The sequence below is a fragment of the Eurosta solidaginis genome, chromosome 5 (genome assembly GCF_040869045.1).
Source record: "Eurosta solidaginis isolate ZX-2024a chromosome 5, ASM4086904v1, whole genome shotgun sequence".
Lineage (NCBI taxonomy): Eukaryota > Metazoa > Arthropoda > Insecta > Diptera > Tephritidae > Eurosta > Eurosta solidaginis.
Genome location: NC_090323.1, coordinates 27,546,678 through 27,568,936, shown reverse-complemented (window position 1 = coordinate 27,568,936; position 22,259 = coordinate 27,546,678). Strand labels below are relative to the sequence as shown.

The following is a 22,259-nucleotide window of genomic DNA, read 5'->3' as shown; positions in this document are numbered from 1 at the left end:
TCATCTCGAAATTATCCCGAATATCGTGTGTTGGTATGGCATTAGTTAAGGCAGCATCAAATAAAAAGGAGATTTAATAAATCCGATAAAATTTAAAGTCGTCAATTAATATCACATCACACATCCGTACTACTGATATGATATAACATCATATACTGAAATATAAAATCCGGCTTAAAAATATTTGTGATATGATCCATATAAAGTGGAATTATTTGTATTCGAAGAAATTTAGTCACATCGAACAATTTGCGTAAAATTTGGTATGATCAAATCAACACGGCAGAACACATAAGATCAAATGCATATGATATCACATCATATCGAGTCATAGCATGACAACTCATTTTCAGCTAAATATGGAACTAAATATGTAAATGCGGTCAAAAGAATACATTTTACTTAAATATAATCATATTTTAGGCAAATGTCAACAAAGTATCTAGAAGTAGATAAAAAGAAGTTCCTGGTGACTCATGTGTACATCACTGATTTAGACGCACCAACAGCAATCGCGCTGCATAAGTTCAACATGCTACATGTTCTGCTCTATCAGATCAGACGTTTGTACGGGTAGATAGATATTTGTTGTTCATACAACTTGAAATTGCCTGTCAGTGAGACACTTTATTTATGGCGTGTTAGAAGTGTCATTAAAAATTTGTAAGTACGATTATGTTGACAGAAATACCATTTGACTAGCTTCATTATGCATACTTTGTTATGTTCTGTGCGAGTGTATGTATGTATGTAATTGCATTTATGCATTTGAGTATTTGATGACTGCCGCTTTGATCCACTTTTGTTTGAATTGACAATTGTGCTCGCTTCTGATAACATTAATTCATAATGACAGTCAATCGATTGTAAAGCAGTGATGACTGAATCGGAATAAGTAAAAAATTTGCATGTGATGTTAGAAGGGGTTAAGTAAAATGTGAACTGGAAGCTGTGAATAAAACGCTTGTTCATTTATATAGGGCACTGTATTACAAAAGAAACATTTTAATTTGAGTTTAAGTCTCGGCATTAATGGATCCTTTTTGGACGATATCATTTTGAAATGCATTTTTGGAATATTTGAAGTCTTTCCTCGTGTTCCAATGAAACATAAACCAGATACGAGGTTTAAGTTTTAATGTTCGTGAGAAAAGTGCTTGGAAAGATTTACGAGCCGGAAAATTTAATGATAAGCTTTACGAGCATTACGCAGACATCAAGATAGTCTAGCGATTGAGAGATGATGCTCCGGCTAAGAGCGTATTCTTATCGAAACTTTCCTAGGGTAGGTGATGTAGAGCGCGGTCCCTACTCCGCTGGAAGAACCTGGTGGAAAACGATTTAATTTCGCTTGATGCTACTATCAACTGGCGTCAGTTAGCCCAAAGAACCAAAACCAAAACCCTTTGAAAGATTAAGCGCCAAGCAAGTATGTTGGTTAGTTGGTTGTTCTGCCGCCCGGATACCTATGATCAGAGCCCAGGTAGCGCACGGGGCTAATCGGTATAGTATAGTTAGGAATCTAGTGTGTGCTAGAGCTGCGCATTCGCCCATGTATTGCGCGACTGTTTATTAGCTGCTCTCCTTGCCGCAGCTCCTGCAAATGCGGTTAAAAGGGATCTCCATTCTCTCAACGTGAAGCCAAGTGGCCAGTGCTCCGTGAATGTGGCAGTGATCATAAAGATTTCTTACCTTGATTTATTGAGTAAATAGTTGCTCTGTGCCCTTACTATCGTAATTCCGCCAGATTTGCACACTTATTTTGTAGGTCTCCGAGGAGTACCAGTGGGAGACAGCTAACTCCTTGAATCTACTTCTTTTAGATGCCCTTTCTGTAACCAGATCTTCTGCTTGGAAGATACTAGAAAATTGGGTAACGGACTGACACCATAAGATGTTCGCAGAAGACACGCGCTCCCACACCGCAGTCGATTTTGGAACCATCGGTACAGAGTGAAATTGTGTCCTTGCTTTGCACCCTGCCGCCCCTCCGGCTTCCTCATGAGGCGAAATTAACCTTATGACGTCTGTTAAAACTTCATAAGGGCGTATGATAATCAGATGATGGGATACTACTGTGTGGTCAAGTTCCACAAGTTGCAGATTCACGTATGTGAAGTTCCAAAGGTAGTTGTCTTAGAAGCACATTTAGTGCATCAGTTGGACACGACCTTAGTGCATCTATTACCCCTCCAAGAGCTGGCTATTCATCTTTTTTATGTCCATGACCGGCCACTATGCTATGGCTCTATATATTACTATGGGTCTGACAATAGCCATATATAGAAAGTATGTAAGTAAATTGAAATGCGGCCTGCTCCGGAAGAGAACACAGAAAAGCCGTATAACTCTACAAAGCCGTATAACTCTACAGAGAGGGCTTGGCAAATTTGTTTAGGATAACATTCGAGTTTTGGAATTAGTCTCAGCGTTCATCCAAAAAGTGTCCAGATCATGGAAAAGGCAACGTTTTTTACTCCAAAACCGCACTGACTTTTTGGTATTTGTCTACTGCCGATTTCACAACTTGAGTTCATAGTTGGTTTGTTGTTGCACAAGCTGCCCAGCTACTTTAACTATCCCTCTTTAAAGGCTGTGTGAAGCTGACACTCCGTAATACGATTTTTTTGATAAAAATTTGTGATTTGTTTGCTCAAGGTTACCCTAGAATAGCCGACCCTTTTCTTTGCTAGCGAGCCCTTCAAATTGTAAACACGCCAAAAAACCAAAATATTTCCAAATGATTGTTTTCCAATGAGGTTCGTTTGTCCAAGCTTTTGGCAGTATAGCCCAACCTTTTTTTCGTTGGCCCAAGACACATTTTTTTACGACAGTTGCTTCCTACAAAAGTGTGGGCTATCCTGTGCTAGCCTTGAGTAAACGAACCACAGAGCTAGCTTCAGCGCTCACTAATATACCATTTTGATGATGCGTTAACTTTAACCTTAATAAGGGCTTTGCTTTTCTAAAGCTTAGCGGCTGACAATTAAAATGTGGCGGAATGGTCTAGAAGGTTTAATATGGTCATATTTATCTTTTTCGAGATGGTCAGGGTAGTACCTTAAAGGTGCTTGTCACCGGAACGTACCGGATCTATATCCGACAAAGGACCATCAACATCGTCATCAACATGTCCTTATGGTTAATACAACAACAACAAATGGCCCTTAAGGACCGTTTCCACAATATTAAGTTGCAGCGTACCTCGATAGAATCTGGTATGCGGCTTTTGGAAACAATGTTAGGAAATAAGCAGCTGAGCCTTTTCCATGGCGGAACGTAATCTGGATGAACCTCCTGCTGTAACAAACACAATATTTCGTTATAATTGAAATCAGACTGTAGTGGCAGTCCCTTGGCGGTTTTGTATCTAGATCGTTCCAATGCCTAGATCCAACTATTTCGGAAACAATCGGAAATCTGTGGCAGACTTACTCACAGCAAGACTACACACAAGAATTAAACTTAAGATATTTCAAATGAAACATCATCTTACCCCTTTCCTTTCTCTCCTTCTTCCACAACTTCTTTATAATTTTGAATAATTGCCCGAACCATAACTTTGACAAATTCATAACCCAAAAAAACTTGGAGAACACTTCAAAGCGAAAAGTCTTACTCAAAATAGATATGCAGAAAATTTTGCACAAATACGCATGGAAATGATAAATAAAAATAAATTTAAGAGGAATGTAATCACATATGTACGAATAGCACATGTGCCGACCAACGGAGGATCCAAAAAAGAAGAAATAAAATGACAAAGAAATACCTCAAGGAATTACACACTTAATTAATGAGCGTTTTTGATCTTGCGAGTATGTGTTGTTGTTACAAACATTAAAGCAAGTGCGTGATGTAAGTAAGTGATGGAAATGAATGGAAAATCGGATCCGGCGAACTGAACTCTTTTATAAAATCGACGAGTATGGGTCTGAAAAGAACTGAAATACAAGTATAGAGCAGTCCGGGTTTGTTTCTAGAAGGAGGGAAGGGCTCTTAAGAAACCAAAATTTTGTTGAAAATGATCCGCCTTCTTACTTATATTGCCAAAAAATTCATATTTTTTGCAGTTTTCGAAAATGTGCGTGACACCACTTATACCAAAGTCGAATTATCGCCACAAACAGAACTATTCTAATACACGGGTTCCTCTAAGAACCGAACTCTACAAAACTGTTTCATTTCTAACCATCTCTAAGGTATGGTAACTTTTTCAAAAATAAATACAACAAAACCAAAAAACGCCACTTGCCAAAAAAGATCGTAAAAAACCCGACCATGAAGCTGTCTGTGCGAAGCTCAGAAGCTGCTGCTGCAGTCGTAAAGTAACAAGGCTATTTCTTAGAGATTTTTCAAGTTATTTCGCCATATAATTTCTATAAATTTTATCTTTTACACACGAACAAGGGCGTAGCCGAAATGCGCCTTAGAGGGGGACAAGATTTTGCATGCGTCCGATCTCAGAATTTAGTAGATGAACGAGCCGGATAAGAAAAGCTTACTTAGACTAGAGTCGTTATGACTGCATACACAAAAAAGGGTGATGTCAGCTTAAAGTACTTAGAGAATCGCTTCGTAGCAACGTTATGTTTTCGAATAGGACTAATATCGACTTTGAATAAGTCCACCGTAGATCTGAATAAGCCAACACCGAAGTACTTTCGCCTAGTAGTAGTAGTGAAAATGCTGGGGAGTTTTGTATGAAGTGATTTGATGATTCTACCAAGTTGTCTTCCATGTCTTCTTCTGCACCAGGAAGCGTTTTCTGTATAGTGGGACGGACCGCATGGACTCCCATTGAATATTGCCTTGTCATAACCATAAACGCTTGTCATAAGTAAGTCTTAGAGAACTCAATGAGTTAAGCAGACCGTCAGCGACCCACTTTCGGCCAGAAGAATAGCGCTCTGCTGCAAGAGCTAGGTCTTCCAAACGTTTGCAAAGCCGACTCCAACTCCGGAGCCCTACGGCTCGATGTTACTGGTTCATAAATACTTACCTGGGTCACTTATTCAATCAAACAGATGACTGAGATATGAATGTGATGTGTCTTGGAACCCATTTCATAGTACTATTAAATAGTTCGAGGCAATCGGAAGCGAAGTCAGTCATGATCAGATCATCCTCAATTACATGACAGTTGAGCTCAGTATCCTAACAGCCGCTTGACTAACCGACCAAGTATTAAAATCCGTAGCGGTAGTAGCAATGAATAGCTTCTTGTACACAATATCCTTCTTATCTTCGATCCATCTGTGAACCAGTTAACCACTAGTTCACTGCACAAAATGCTTCCCTCACCCTTTTTCTCTCTCGATGGTATAAAGTTATTCAAATTAGCATTTTTGACAGTTAACGGCACATAGTAAACTGTTCTGCCCACCGCGAAGCCGCGTAGCTAGTAAAATTCCTAAAATTATTGAAATCCAAAAGCCCGTAGCGCAGATCACCATGCATTACTGCGTTACCTCCTTGCCCGAAATGTCCATTAAGTATACATATATTCAACATGTCGTTCAATGCCAAGGTAGGTGTAGTTTTGAGAGCGCCGCTGATACCAACCAGTGATGTCTCTTGAGCAAAAGCCAGCCTTTAATAGTTGACGGCGTGTCTAGCGCGTTCACTAAATAAGCACCACATACAAGGCTTAAGTTAGTGAATCGCCCGGAAGTTTACCGCTGACCGGCAACACCTTTTCGAACTGGCATTCGAGATATGCTGATCTTACACCAGCGGCACCTCGATATTGTAACGAATTTTGGGAAATTTCCGCTTATTTGAAACTTTCTGCTAACGTTGGAATCGCTAAATTGTCGAATAAATAACTCCAATATTCAGTAACGCAAAATGGTCTTCAGTAGACTACTTTGAGAGTACTTCACAATAACTCTTATACTTCACGACTAATTGCGTGTTTAAATCAAACTGATTAATCATTCCTCAGCTTGCGCTGCTTTTATACTCTCTGTTGCCTCGTCTGCATATTTCTACTAAAGTCTAGACGTTTCGCCTTCCAAAACTGATGTATCTGCTGCTTGCTAATTGAGCTACATATATGCGTGTGTATGTGTGAGTAACAACTTCGGCTGATTACTACATCTGTGTGTGTGTTATCTCTTCGTTGCCTTATACATAAGTGTGGCTAGCTTTAATGTACATAAGAATGGCTACTTCATTTTTATTGTTGTTGTGTGATTACTAACTAGCTTAGTGATGCCAGCATTCGCCACAATATTAAAAGACTGTGGTGCTAGTATCTTGCACTTGAAGACCTCCTTTCATTAGCTTGAGATGCTTCGATTCGAATAATTTCTACATTATGGTTCAGCAAAAATGTACATAAAATAGAAACTCGAACCTGCCATGTAAATCAAACTCCTCCACCGTCTACATCCTGTAGCACGAACCCAGCAGAAATTACTTCGACTAACATACGACTAACCCCTTTCTTATAGACACTCTCTGAATAAACTCTCACTTGCTATAACTTGTCTGCCTGTCCAAACTCCCTAACTTTGTAGCGGATGACACTGTCACTGTCAGTCAAACAACCTACGCCACTACCAAATTTGCCATATATCATCCAAAACCAAAAGAGACAAGTACGAGACGAATGTAATCCCCTCAATACAAAAGCAGCATGTGTACCAGTCACAGTTTTAGTTACTCCGAAGTGTTGTCGCACAGTTCACACAGCTTTAAACTGCGTATGTACATATGTACGTTCGGTGGCAGTGAACATCTCGAAATTGTCACAGACGCAAAAGTGACAATTCAAAAGTGAAAAACGACAACAACAAACACAATAAGTAAATTGTAAAAGTAAAGAGTGAGGGCGTAAAGGAGGAGAGGAGATCATAAAATGTGACACAACACACACGCACGCACAAACTAGTTGGAACTGTCTGTGAGCTTTATTATGCTAAATAAGTAAAGAGAGAAGGGATCCTTGTTGCAGTCAGTGCAGAGTAACGAGGATAACATGCAACGAGGCGCAACACGATGCTTTGGTGGGTGTTTGCATGTGTGCCTAATTATTTCATGATTAACCGAAGTTCAAAGTAAAGCAAGCAAAGTTAACCACAAAGGTAAATGCAAATAAACGTTGAAAAAGAAATAAAATATACAAACGGCAGGGGCAATCGACTATCTGCATAGTTGAAGGGGAAAGCTGCTGATTAAGAGGAGAGCTAAGTAAAGCAGAGTAGACCCTATGAATGAGTATTCGTAACTGCAGAGTCGGCTAGACAAGTCAGAGAGAGGGAAAGTCACACCGATAATGAATTAAATGATATGATGTGACTCCCTTTGATATTCTTTGATTCAGGTGCAGATACAGAAACTGACAAAGAAAATCTAAGATGGTCACACAGTATAGAGTGGGAAGCGACTTTACATCACCTGGATGCAATTATCGTAATAGCTGCGAATCACTTTCTAAATACTGTAACGAATTTAGAGAAATTCCGCTTATTTCCAACCTTCTGCAAACGTTCGAATCGCTAAATTGTCGAATAAATAACTCCAATATTCAGTAATGAAAAATGGTTTTTATTAGACTACTTTAAAGTACTTCACAATGACACTTATACTTCACAACTAATTGCGCGTTTAAATCAAACTGATTCATCATTCCTCAGCTTGCGCTGTTTCTATACTCTCTGCTGCCTCGTCAGCATATTTCTCCAAAAGTCTAGACGTTTCGCCTTCTCGCTCTTCTCTCTTGCTTGGATACCAGCGATATACATGTATATTTGTAGTTTAGGCGTTACTCATAGTCATATGCGTGTGTATGTGTGAGCACTACTTCGACTGATGACCACAAGTCTGTGCGCGTAATATCTCTTCTTCATTACCTTATAGTTAAACTTCAATAGAGTCGCTAATAAGGGCCTACAAGGTGGCATCTATCTCTTTCACCCGCGCCTAGTAAGGAGTCTCTACAAAAAATCAATAATCTCTAATAACACTTGTTCACAAAGTAGAACATGCCGACACCAATAAAATATGCAATTCAGGATTCAAATGGTTGCTAAGCGCAATCCACAGCTTCGCTAACCCAATTGTCAACCTCACCTACACGAGGCGAATCCTGTTACAAATATGAAGGTACCATACACATATTTAACAGGCGAGGCTCTGGCGAGCTCAAGTTCCTCATGGAGTTCGGGGGGTTGGCGGAGGGGTAAACTAAAAAGTTCAATGTGGTCACATTAAATCGTTCCTGAGATGGTCGGGTTAGTACGGAACGTGCAGGATGCGAAAAGGACCATAAACATCAATAATACTCCGCAAAACCTTCGAAGGAGTGTCTATCGCTACAACAACAACAACGATGCGAGTCAATCTATTTACGCGAGCACTTGCAATTAGGTGTATTTCCCCATTTTAATTTCATGGTATTGTAACGAATTTACTGCAAATCCTCTTATTTGCAACCTTCTGCTACGTTCGAATCACTAAACTGTTGAATAAATAACTCTAATATTTAATAATGCAAAATGGTCTTTATTCAAGTACTTTCAAAATAACACTTCTATTGCTCGACAGATAGCGTGCTTAATCGAAACTGATTCTCGCGCCTCTACTGGTGTCGCATTTATACTGTTCTCAGCTATAACTACAGATGCACAATTTTTATAGCTTCTCTCACAGCTCATGCGCGTGTGTTTGCGAGCGACACTTATATTGCATATCTTAGATAAGATATCTGCATGTGTTCGTGCGTTGCTTCTCCGCTGCGTGTACGTACATATGTGTAGACATAATGATTGAATTATTGATGTGCATCAAGTCACTGCTTAGCATCGGCTTAGAGATGGCAGTACCCCTTAGTGTTGCTAATATTCGTAACAGTATCTTAAAGAGATACAAAACCAATACATACTTAGGTAAATCAGGTTCGGTATTTCATATAAGAAAGATTCCTCTTGGGGCGAAAACAAAATATGTACTAGTCTCAAAAAGCTTTCAAAAAAAACGAATATGCTGTAACGAGGCTGTATAGTCATCTGTCTGATGACTGTACTCTCTAGACCATAAATATCATAAGAAACCTTGGCAAACTTGAATGAACCGTAATCAAGTTGATTAAAGCAATCACTTACGAATGATAGCTTACTTACTTACTTAATTGGCGCTTAACCGTTTAAACGATTATGGCCGTCCAACAAGGCGCGCCAGTCGCTCCTTTTCTCTGCCAACCGGCGGCAATTGGTCACACCAAGGGATTTTAAATCCATCATTGTCTTTGATGACTGGGTTAACATAAAAAAGTTAGCGTATGGGTTATTTGATGCTATATTCTGTTATGGTGATTTCGGTGACATCTCCTTTTTTGCCTGGAAAGCGCAAATTAATCAGCGTTTCATTGATTCACGGCCATCATAAAGGGCAGAACATGATCGGCTGCCAGCAGTCTTGTGTGTTGCAATAAACTTTTTGTTATCCGTTTCGCAAGTGACTTGAAGATTTTGTTGGAGTCTGTACTTAGGAGGCATTTGCTTTTGTAAGTGAAGGTCACGACCGAAAATTACGGGTATCTGACACGGGGTACACTTTTTCTTTAAGAAACTTTTTGCTAACTTTTTCTTTTTCATATGTTGCACTGCATAATACTTCTGCCTTTTAATCGCTTTTCTGATTAATATACTCATATTGCCGTCTCTTTCCTTTTTACCACATGTTCAAGTACAGCTATCGCTTAAATCATTTCAGTTAATATTTGGAGTTTGACCGCTACATTCGTGATGGGAGTTTTATATCAGTTATAGAATTTGTTTCTGTGGCTGCAATTCTCAATTAGCTTACAGGAAAGCTGATATAACGTAGCTGTTAAATTTCGGAGGAGATATTTATAAATAGAGCAGAGTGTGAAAAGAGACCCCATGAAAACGTAAAATTTTGATCTCAGTAACAAAACTTTTTATTAGAGCAAATTCCAGCTAGGAAATTATTTTAGTAGCTACTTAAATGCGCCATTTAGCCCGGTAGTGTGACAAACAGCTTTATTCATTACCAATTATAAATCGCAGTCTTATACATATATAGCGATCTCAAAACTTTCAAACATAAATGCACAAGCGAATCAAAGGCATGGATGAATTTAATGATGACAAGGTAATAAAATCGAAGCCGCAGCTAAATACAATCATTGTTTTGTTTATACAACAGATATAGTATATGTTTGTTGTAAATATCTACATAAGCATGTGCATACATACATATGTACTAAAAAATACAATAAAGAGAACCAAATTTCCCAGAATAATTTTACTGTACAGTCATAACTGATAACATAGCTTGATCCCTAGTCCCTAATGGAGGCTTATTTTGCGGGAGATCAAAAAGAAATGTAAAATAGAAATTCCACAATGGATGGGAAGTGTTAATGATTAAAATATAAAAAAAAAAATATAATATAAACATTTTAAGCACTTCCTTTATATAAATAGACAAAAATAAGCGAAAAATATCTCCATAAAGACATATTCTTGCAAAATTTTGATTTTTAAATTTTGACATAGAATATGCAAACATATTTATGAGAAGTAAAAATTCCGTTTGATTTTTCTAAATATCGCAGTCCGTGCGCCCCCTAGCGAAACTTTTTGTATTGTGTCATCGGCTGTCATCGACCTCTGAATTAAGCTCTAAATTGTTAGTCCCTAGCTCATCGAGAAGTTACTTAAAACCCGGTTTCAAATTTCCAAATTATTATCTAATTTTTCGATCCGTGCGCCACCTAACGGATTTTTTTCCTCCTTTTGTTCCTTTGTCACGGTGTCTTATTCTGTCTCTGAGGTTTCATGTTTGTAGCTCAATGATAAGTTACTTTAAAATCGATCTCAAAACATCAAATTTCCAAATTCTTTTCTAAATATTTCGATCCATGCGCTACCTAACGGAATTTTTTTTCCTTTTCTCGGTGTATTATCCCATCTGTGAAGTTTTACAGTTGTAGTTCAATGATAACTTACATAAAAATCAATCCTAAATTCCGTCCGTGTCGTATGACTTTTCCCGTGCGCCCCCTAGCGAATCTTTTTGTATCGTGTCATCGGCTGTCATCGGCCTCTGAATTAAGTTTGAAATTTCATGTCTCTAGGTCATCGAGAAGTTACTTAAAAGCTGGTTTGAAAATTTTCAAATTCTTATCTAATTGTTTCGATCCGTGCGCCACCTAACGGATTTTTCCCCTTTTATTGCATTGTCACGGTGTTCTAACCTATGTGTAAAGTTTCACGTTTGTAGCTCAATGAGTTACTTAGAAATCGTTTCCAACATTTGTATGAAAAGCCGACAAACATTCAACCGACCTAATATAAAGGAAGTAATAATAATAATCGAAAAAATAAAGTAAAATTAAATAAGTGTTTTCAGCCTAATTGGGGCATTATAAAACGAAAAATATAAAAACAAAATGTTTGAGATTTTTCTTGAGAACGGCAAGGAGGCCTAACAGACACTTTAAATGTATCATCATGCAATGGGCTTTGACTACTTTCAGCCCATTCAAGTCAGCAGGAACGGATGGGATCTCTCCCTGTCTGTCACAGCAGGGAATAACCATCTAGCTCCAGACTTATCCAACTTATATAAGACATCTCTACTTCTCGGCTACATTCCAAACAGGTGTACAGAGGTTAAAGTAATATTCATACCAGAGCCAAGGAAACCCGAACAACTGCCTTCGCGTTTCGACCAATCAGCCTAAGTTCGTTTCTCCTAAATAGTATGAAATAAATTTCGGATCAGCATATTAATACCTCCGAAGAGATCTTGTCCGAGCTTCTATTCCAATTTGCGTCATGCTTCTTTTAATTTTTCCTACAAATTAGCGGGATGGGACCTACATGTTTTATGTCGATTCCGAACGGCATCTGCGAGGCAGGTTAAAAACGCTTATTTCTAAATTTTCGAAGTCACTTTGTCTGAGAGTTGAATTCCGGACCTTTGGCGTGATAGACGGAGAACACTACCACCACACCACGGCGGTCAGCATGTTAGAGAGGTCAACCTAAACAAACTCCCTCTGTGTAGAATGCAATTTGGCTATCAGTCAGGGAAAACCCACGTAGACGACTATTCGAAGCCTCACGGGAGAAGTTTAAAATGGCTTTGGACTCGTTAAATATAGGCCTCTGCGCTTTAATTAGTATTTCAGAGGCCTTTGATAACACGGCACATCAAATTATCGGACAAGCTATGCTTGGCAAGGATATAAGCACAATAATCGTTATCTGGGCGCTATCCATGTTGCAGAGAAGATTTTTGTGGAGCTGGAATGTTCCATAGTCAATTGTGGTCACTAAGGGATACCCTCAACTACTCTCTTCTCTCCTGTGAATCTTAGTCATAGATGACCTACTTCAGTTACGGAAATCCAATGGATTTGACACACAAGGGTATGCAGATGACTTGGCGCATCATTGAAAGGTGATGTGATACAAAAGTAGGCAGTCAATCCTAACAAAACTGTCCTAGTGTTGTTCGTCCATATCTACCCCAGCTCGATATACCGATCAGCATTTAATGGAGTGCATACAGGGCTCATGCACGTCTCATAATTTCTCAGCATGGCAACACTTCGCTCAAAGGCAGAGGGAAGGAAGAAGTTTACCGATTCGTACAACGTCAATTATTAGATGATCTGAGGAAGGATACTGTTAGCAGATGGATAACTTACCCATGAAGTAAAAGGTTCAATAGGATGTTCTTATGTGCGACAAAATAAGCGACCTGTGGTTAGTTAAGATTTTAGTGAATGGACCTTCAAGCGAAGAAGAACGTCTCAATCTTCGTAATACGTAGAACATTTCAAGCCACAATCCCCCCACTCTGACCTCTCACGTACTTCAAATAATAAATGTATATTTATACAAATACATATAAAAGCTTCATTATCTAAGATTTACATTCTAAGTAATTTTACTCCATAAAACAAGAGCAATTTGTCAACTCACCAAAAGGCACCTTATCGTCGCGGCTGTCATCCAAAGATATCGCTGATGAGGACACATCATCCGAATCGTTGTTAGCTAAATTAGTGGCATCAGCAGCAGCAGCAACAACTAAAAACGAATCGCTATCGCCATTGTAATCAGAATTTTCCAACTCCAAAGTAACATCCGCGTCAGCGGGAAATTGATTGTCATCAGAACGAGCAGCTAAATAAGTTGCTGCACTTAAGGCTGATGAAGAATTGCGTAATTTTTTATTTTGACGTTGACGACGATGTTTGCGCTGGCGTTGCTGTTGTTGTTGTAGTGGTTTTTCTTGTTGGTGTTGCCTACGATAACGTCGTTGTCTTTGGCTATCGACTGCATCGACGTTATGTCGCTGCAAATGACTAGGCGCTTCACTTGCCAATATTGGCAACATCAAAGTTGTTGAAAATTTGTCATCATCAATGTCCTCATTGCTATCGCTGACATTGTGCTTGTCGGCGCATGCCTCCAAGTGGAGAGATAGCAGCACGACGGCAATGACAAGCAAAATAATGTGAAAGTATAGGTGAGGCATTTGGTGTCTTTTGTGTGCCTTTTTTTTTTTGGTTGTTTTTATTATTTTCTTATTTTTGTTTTTTTTTTTTTTGCTTAAGCGTTTACAGTGATATTTTTCTTTTCTACATGCACTTCCTTTCTATCTATTTTTGTTTTTTTTTTTACCTTTTCCACTTTGTTATCAAGTTATAGAAATTCTTGTCTCATTTAGTCATTTTTTTGCAATTCTTTGTTGTTGTGATTTTTTTTTTTTATGTATTTACATAAACTTTTACTTCATTGGTATGCACTTTGTGCACTTATTGAATTGAAGCTATTAAATGCATATTTATCACCGGAAATGCAAACATTTCCACTGTGTCGCGTCTTCATTACACTTCATTGGATTTTTTCCGCTTCGCTTCACTTGCGATAAAGTTCGCTTTACAAGCGTGTTCATTTTGCGCTATCAGCAGAGACATTACAAAATATTAAGTGGAAAAATGCATAAAATCATAAAAAACAAGTAAGGAAGGCTGAGTTCGTGTAACCGTGTAACCGAACATTACATCCTTTGGAGACAAAATAAGGGAAAATGGTCATGTAGGAACATGAACCTAGGGTGACTCTAGAATGTGTTTGTAGGATATGGGTATCAAATTCAAGGTATTAATGGGGGTTTTAAAAGGGAGTGGCCCCTAGTCGTATATGTGAAGACGTTTTCGAGATATCGACCAAAATGTGGACTAGGGTGACCCAGAACATCATCTTCGGGTACCGCTAATTTATTTATATATGCAATACCACGAACAGTATTCCTGCCATGATTCCAAGGGCTTTTGATTTCGCTCTGCAGAACATTTTCATTTTCTGCTACCTAATTTGGTAGGTGTCGCATCCATTTTACAAAGATTTTTCTAAAGTCATGTATACTTTGCGTCAAAAAACCAATCCAATCACCATATTTCATCCCTTCTTTCGTATTTGGTATAAAATTATGGCATTTTTTTCTTTTTTCCAAATTTTCGATATCGAAAAAGCGGGCGTGGTCATAGTCGAATTTCGGCCATTTTTTATACCAAGATAAAGTGAATGCAGATAAGTACGTGAACTAAGTTTAGAAAAGATCTATCGATTTTTTTTTCAAGTTATAGGGTTAACGGCCGAGCGGAGGGACAGATGGTCGACTGTGTATAAAAACTGGGCGTGGCTTCAACCAATTTCGGCGATTTTCACAGAAAACAGTTATCATCATTCAAGCAATGCCTCAACCAAATTTCACATGGATTGGTAAATTTTTGTTCGACTTATGGCATTAAAAGTATTCTACACAAATTAAATGAAAAAGGGCGGAGCCACGCCCATTTTGAAATTTTCTTTTACTTTTGTATTTTATTGCACCATATCATTACTGGATTCGAATTTTGACATAATTTACTTATATACTGTAAAGATATTCAAATTTGTGTTAAAATTTGACTTAAAAAAAAATTTTTTAAAAGTGGGCGTGTTCGTCATCCGATTTTGCTAAGTTTTATGTGGCACACATATAGTAATAGGGGTAACGTTCCTGCTAAACTTCATCATGATATCTTTAATGACTGCCAAATTACAGCTTGCAAAACTTTTAAACTACCTTCTTTTAAAAGTGAGCGGTGCCACGCCCATTGTCCAAAATTTTACTAATTTTCTATTTTGCGTCATAAGGTCAACCTACCTACCAAGTTTCATCGCTCCATCCGTCTTTGGTAATGAGTTATCGCACTTTTTCGGTTTTTCGAAATTTTCGATATCGAAAAAGTGGGCGTGGTTATAGTCCGATTTCGTTCATTTTAAATAGCGATCTGAGATGAGTGCCCAGGAACCTACATACCAAATTTCATCAAGATACCTCAAAATTTACTCAAGTTATCGTGTTCACGACGGACAGACAGACGGACGGACGGACATGGCTTAATTGATTTCTTTTTTCGCCCAGATCATTTTGATATATAGAAGTCTATATCTATCTCAATTAGTTTATGCCGTTACGGGATACCGTTATGCGAACAAAATTAATATACTCTGTGAGCTCTGCTCAGCTGAGTATAAAAATGTGTATTGTTACACGAAAAAGGAAATATCGGTCTGCCCTTGTTTTGATCTGATTTTATTATAATTTTTTTCTATTCCATGTTTTTTATTTCATTTTATTTTATTTTATTTTACTTCATTTCATTTAGTTTAATTTATTTCATTTAATTTTATTTTATTTTTTTATTTCATTTAAATTAGTTTATTATATAAAATTTATTTTTATTATATTTTTTATTTTACTTTTTTATTTAATTTATTTTGTTTCATTTAATTTTATTTACTTCATTTTATTTTATTTTATTTCATATTATTTTATATCATTTTGTTTTATTTTGTTTTATTTAGTTTTATTTTATTTTATTTAGTTTTATTTTCTTTAATTTTTTTCATTCTATATTGCTTAGTTTTAATTTATTTTCTTTTCTTTAATTAAATTTATTTTATCATTTTTTATTTTTCATATTTTTTTAAGTTTTATGTTATATAATTTAATTTTTGTTTTCTTTTTTATTTTTTTTTCTATTTATTTAATTTTGTTGTATTTTTTCCTAGTTTTCTTTTATTTACTTTTTATTTTATTTCATTTCATTTCATTTATTTTTTTTAATATTTTTTTTATTTCATTTTAATTTATTTTTTATTTTATTTTATTTATTTCTACGTAGTTTTAATTTATACTATTTTATTTTACAATATTTTATTTTGTTTCATCCTATTTTATTTTTTTTTCAGTTTTATGTTATTTAATTTAATTTTTGTTTTCTTTTTTATTTTTTATTCTATTTTATTTAATTTTTTTGTATTTTTTTCTTTTTTTATTTTATTTACTTTTTATTCTATTTTATTGTATTTTATTTTATTTTATATTATTTTATTTTATTTTATTTTATTTATTTTTAATTTTTTTTTTATTTATTGTTTATTTTATTTTATTCTATGTGGCTTTATTTTATGCTATTTTATTTTACAATATTTTATTTGGTTTCATCCTATTTTATTTTATTTTTTTATCATTTTATTGAACTTCCCGTTACCATGCGATCTTTACACAAACACTTGTTCATTAATCTTTGTCTCAGTATGTATGTGAGTTAGTCAAAGAGTTTTTGTTGTTTTTCGTATTTGCATTATCTTTTCCTTTTTTTTATTATCTTTTCCAACAAACAATTCGTTCCTAGCACAACATAACATTTGCACATCTGCTCATACCCACTCGCGCTCAACCCACTCGCTGAATCTTAACGTGTATTTGCATTAACTCGTTGTCATAGATATATAAAAAAAAAAAGTTTTAAATTCGTTATGCTCTCAAAATGAGGATTTGTTATTTATTGTATTGTTGTTGACACTGTTGTTGCTAGTAAATTTACTTGAAATTAGCATTAATATTTTTAATACAAATACACACACATACATACATATGAATACACACATTTCCCAATTAAATTTTTAATTGAAATTTGTCGCGGCATATTAAACGCTCGCATTCATTTGGATTTATATGCGCGATTTTAACGTTTTATAACAACAAACACATTAACACACATGACCCTGTACGAAATTCGATTGCTATATTCAGCAGTTTGGCAGAAGATAACAGTGTTTAACTGCGAATATATAATTTTAAGTATCATATATATTATTTCTAATTGCTATTTTTACGTGCGGGTCCCTTTTACGCTCTTTTTTGGAATCCAAATCTATAAATAAAGTTTTGGTTGTAAAGATGGAAATTCGTTCTATTAGCGAGCATTGGGCAATTTTAGTCGTAGTGTTTTTATTTAGCTATATTTTATTAAAATAATTTGTTAAAATTAAATGATTGTGAGCACACAAAGAAATCTATTTGTACTATGACACTATTGTGAATATTTGCACTGCATTACCGGCAGTTGCTCCCATACACCATATGGCAGCGCAAACTGTAAATTCTAATTGATTGATAGAGCAGCTGGTGTCCGTTGATATTTGATAAGAGACTTTTATATTGGTTGCGCAAGATGCGCACGGGTCCGGCTCGTATAACTTATGTTGGACCTACATTAAGCAATAAAAAAAAACTGCAAAAACGAGGAAAATAAGTACCTTGAAAATAAGAAGAAAATGTGGATTGACTTTTCGCTATAGAAATCCGTCCCTTAATCTATTCCAGTAATTTTCTCAATATATTAAGATTTTTTTCTTGATCGCAGTCGTGTGGTCTACTAACTGAACAATCCGCACATAGTATAAATCAGGGATGGGCGTTATCAACAAATTTGAAGAACGATTGACGAAAAAATAAAAAATAAAATGTTATTCATTATTCAAGAAAACTTGATCTTTGTTTTAGACCATAATCCGCACATAATATAAATCAGGGATGGGCGTTATCAACAAATTTGAATAACGATTTATGAAAAAATAAAAAATAAAATTTTATTCATTATTCAAGAAGACTTGATTGATGAATAAAAAGTTATTTTTTATTCAAGTATTTTTGAATAATGAATAACATTTTATCGTTATTCGAAAGAGTTGAGTTATTATTTCTTATTTAAAAAATATGGAATAACAATAAAATTTCAATTTTTATTCAGTTATTCAAAAATAAAAAAATAAACCCTCGAGATGCCCTGAAAATATACCCATATGCGTAACGAGTGCGCGTGTAGTTCTGAAGCTTCTGAGTGCAATATTGAGATGATTTTGGGGAGTATTCTCGGGATCCTCCCGGGTTCTCTTGGGGTACATATTTGGGTAATTTCAGGGACTCCCTCGGGGTCCTCTCGGGGTCTTTTGGCGTCCATTCCAGAGGCTCCCTCGCGATCCTCCTGGAGTTTTTGGGGGTCATTTCGAGATAGTCTTTTGAAGGTAATTTCGGCATGGCTTTGGGGACTCCCTCGGGGTCATTTGGTGGTCGCGCGGATATATTTTTTGAGACTTCCTCGGGGTCCTCCCTGGGTATTTTGGAGGTCATTTCGGCATGGCTTTGGGCTCCCTCGGGGTCATTTGTTGTGGAAAATGTTCTTCAACTGAGTTTATTGTCTTGCCTCATATCGCGTGGAATATGATTGACCATGCAATTTTACCAATGCCTTCTATAGTGCAGTGCAATGAGTTTTTGGATGAACAAATTAAAGCACAGTTAGCTCTAGTTTTCTATAACAACAAACACATTAACACACCTGACCCTGTACGAAATTCGATTGCTATATTCAGCAGTTTGGCAGAAGATATCCGTGTTTAACTGTGAAAATATAATGTATATAACTTATGTGGGACCTACATCAAGCAATAAAAAAACTGCAAAAACGAGGAAAATAAGTACCTTTAAAGAAAAAAAGAAAAAATGGGGATTGACTTTGCGCTATAGAAATCCTTCCCTTAATCTATTCCTGTAATTTTCTCATAACATTAAGATTTTTTTCTTGATCGCAGTCGTGTGCTCTACTAACTGAACAATCCGCACATAGTATAAATCAGGGATGGGCGTTATCAACAAATTTGAAGAACGATTGACGAAAAAATAAAAAATTAAATGTTATTCATTATTCAAGAAAACTTGATCTTTGTTTTAGACCATACATATTTATTGTTTCGAGATTAAAGGTACAAAATACCATGCTGCGCGCAGAAGTGGGTGAAATGAAACGAGGTAATCCCTCAGGACTACTCAAGCAATACTCCCAAACTCTACTGGGATAAATGCAAACGACTGAAAAGGTTGAAGAAAAATATTTAAGCATAGTATTGAAAAGTTTTATACAAGAGTTGGTTCAAAATCAATTTCTGATTTTGCGCTAAGGGACTTACCGTGGGACCCCTCAAGGAGTAGGCAGTCCTGCCATTTAAAACTTATTCAGCTCCCTACGTTATGGAGTCGTAAGGATATGGTAGTTGTGTTATTTGTAGTAAAACTTATTAGAGGGATGGTAAATAGCCCATTTCAAATTTTGAAATGCACTTAATAAAAAAATATCTACTGACTACCTTCTTAAATACGCAATGATTTGGGTAGGGGGCTTGGAAGCACGTCCTTTCCAACATTCCACTTGGGTGGTGGTTTGGAATCACGTCCTATCCAACCTCCCACACATCGCAGCTCTACTTATTGTGTGTTAAATATATATCAGCTGCTCGAAATCACGTCCATTCCGACAGCACCAATAATTAATTACAGTTGCTCGGCATCACAGTCAATCCCAACAACTGTTTTAATAATATATATACATATTTTATAATATAAATTTTGTTCACTTTGTATGATTCTGTAATTTATCTGTAATCCGTAACTATATTTAGTCTGATTAATTGTTAATTTGAATAACATGTTTTGATAACATATTTCCATAGAAATATTCCTCGGTTCAAATACATTTTTTTAAGTCTTCCTCATTTTAATTAAGTGTTTTTACTGAGTGTTATACTTTGAAATTTTAAATTCACTCTCAAACTATTCGCTAACGCTTTATTTCTTACTGCTTATTTATCACTGAAAAATTTCGGCTGAATGACTTAACAACTCAAACCATCAACCATTAATGAGCGTCGGACCCCAGCGGGTTAGAATATACCCACGGTAGGTATGACTGTCGTAAGAAGCTACTAAAATACCGGATTCAAGGGGTTTGTGTAGCGCAGCCCTTTCAGGTTGCCAGCGCAATACATAGCTTCTCCAAACCCAATTGTTAACCTCAATTATCCGTGGCGAATTCAGTAACAGCCGAGGCTCTGGCGACCCCGGAGGGTGGGAGGGCGGTATGGCCTAGAATGTCGCATGTGGTCATAACAAATCGTTCCCGAGATGGTCGGACTTGGTACCGTCGGCAGTAATGCTCCTAAATGAATTACGGCCAACATTGCTCTGTAGTTTGGTTAATACTGATTTTATTGTTAATTTTGTGGTATGTGTCGCACCTAAACACAGATCCACAGAACGAGTCGCAATATAAGCGCAGTTGTTTTGATTTAGAGGTTATCCCTACAGGGTTATTACATAATCAGGCAATAAACTATTTGGGGTTGGGAGCAGAAATGCATATTGTGAAACGTCATCGAAATTCTGATTATAAATATAAACATACACATACAAACATATGTAAGACATTGAGATGAACTCATTGCGCTGAATTAAGGCAATTTTCGAGTTTTTCATGTTTTATCATCTTTATTATTGGAACACAAATGTAAAGGCGTTAATACTTATGCGATTCGGACGGGTGTCCGAGCAAACTTGCAGTTTCAACAGGGTTGGAGATATGGTTGTTAAAGGCATTGGTTCCACATTGCAATTTGAAAATTGGTTTGTGTCTTTTGTTATTTATATTGGATAAAAAAGAGTTTTATCTGTTGCAGTATTCAGAGCGAAGTTGAGCGAGAGTGACGCGCGTTTTCCTGGAGATTGCTTTCCTCAACTATGAGTTTAGGGTATTTGTTGGCATAGTAATTTGCCGACTTTTCGTGCTTCTTTTCTTCATACGGTTGACTTCTTAGGTTCCGAATTTCTTCATACTGCTTACGGTGATAACTCCTCGTTCCGGGGAGGTGGGGCCTCTTCAATAAGATGTCTGTTGGGGTGCCCAGATTTCCGGGTATGCAACAGAAGCTGTTTCATTTCTCTCGTTATGGGGAGTATTCTCGCCTCACTGTGTGATAAGGAGACATCCCGTGGCAGTTATAAGCGCGGTGTTTTGACAGGCCTGCAGTTTCCTCCAGTGTGTTTCTTTTAGGCTCTGCGGCCATATCGGCGACGCGTATCATACATGCAGCTTGCCAATTGCTTTATAAGTGGCTTTTTTTCTTTGTCTCTGCCCCAAGTGTTGTCAGCTAGGTACTTGAAGCTGTCGTTACGGCTCTGAAATTTAGGCACATTTCCCAATCGAATGTTACACCCAGTACTGGGTGTGGCACAGTCGGTAGCGTACTGCCATCGACGTAAATGTCCAATATTGTCGATATTTGCTTTGGCGACGTTGTAAATAAGGTCGCCTATGATTCGGTCGGTGGAAGAGCCAAATTTCGCGAGGTGAAAAAACTGGAAGACTAGGGAGATAGTCATTAACTTTATAGCAAAGCTCATCAATGAATAGGCCAGGACCTCTTTTCATTATCGTGCAGTCATCGGATAGAACACAATGGTAACTCCTTCTGCTGGGAAAGGGAGCTTCGATTTGTAAAAATTAATCAATTACACCAACTTGCATCACCCCTTGTTTAATTCTTTTGGTGTAACGTTCCTGAACTGCGTTGATGCGGGCCGACCTCACAGATAATTTGCAGTCCACATTTTGAGACTGGCAGGAATGGTAGACCCTTCCAAGTCTTTCAGAAACGTGCTGTGAATGACTGTTTCAAAGTTTTTTAATAAGTGTAGCGCTACGAGTACTGTTGTATGGTGGGGTTCTTGATACAGTCCGCAATTTATTTGTGTGTTGATGGCGTTTAGCGCGCGGGTGATCCTATGTAATTTTTGAAAGCCATGCTGATGATTGGCAGGTCGCAGGTTTGCAGTGAAATAAGGAAGCATAACGGCTTCAAGTGTCTTGTCTACTATATCAAACTATATTTAACTATATGAGTCTCCTATGTTAGCTGGCTTTTCGGGTTTTTGTAGCGGCACCATTTTCCATTTTTCAGAGATGACGAAAGTGGACAGAGACAGGTTGAAGACGACCTCCAAGCATTTTTATCCCTCACAGCGAGAATTTTTAAGCA

At 36.9% G+C, this 22,259-nt stretch overlaps 1 protein-coding gene across 12 annotated transcripts in view; it reads right to left on the bottom strand.

Annotated features, from left to right (window-relative positions):
- The window catches only part of Reck (Reversion-inducing-cysteine-rich protein with kazal motifs), a 115,452-nt gene that overhangs the window by 85,729 nt on the left and 7,464 nt on the right, over positions 1-22,259 (bottom strand). For 8 of the 12 annotated variants that reach the window (XM_067789303.1, XM_067789299.1, XM_067789301.1 and 5 more), the window contains exon 2: positions 12,969-13,953. In XM_067789303.1, coding sequence (XP_067645404.1) covers positions 12,969-13,527 — 559 coding nt within the window. In that variant the 5' untranslated portion in view covers positions 13,528-13,953. Of the gene's footprint in view, positions 1-12,968; positions 13,954-15,204; positions 16,188-16,597; positions 19,527-22,259 lie in introns of those variants that run through there. The other 4 variants (XM_067789310.1, XM_067789311.1, XM_067789306.1 and 1 more) reach the window with 3 other exon arrangements.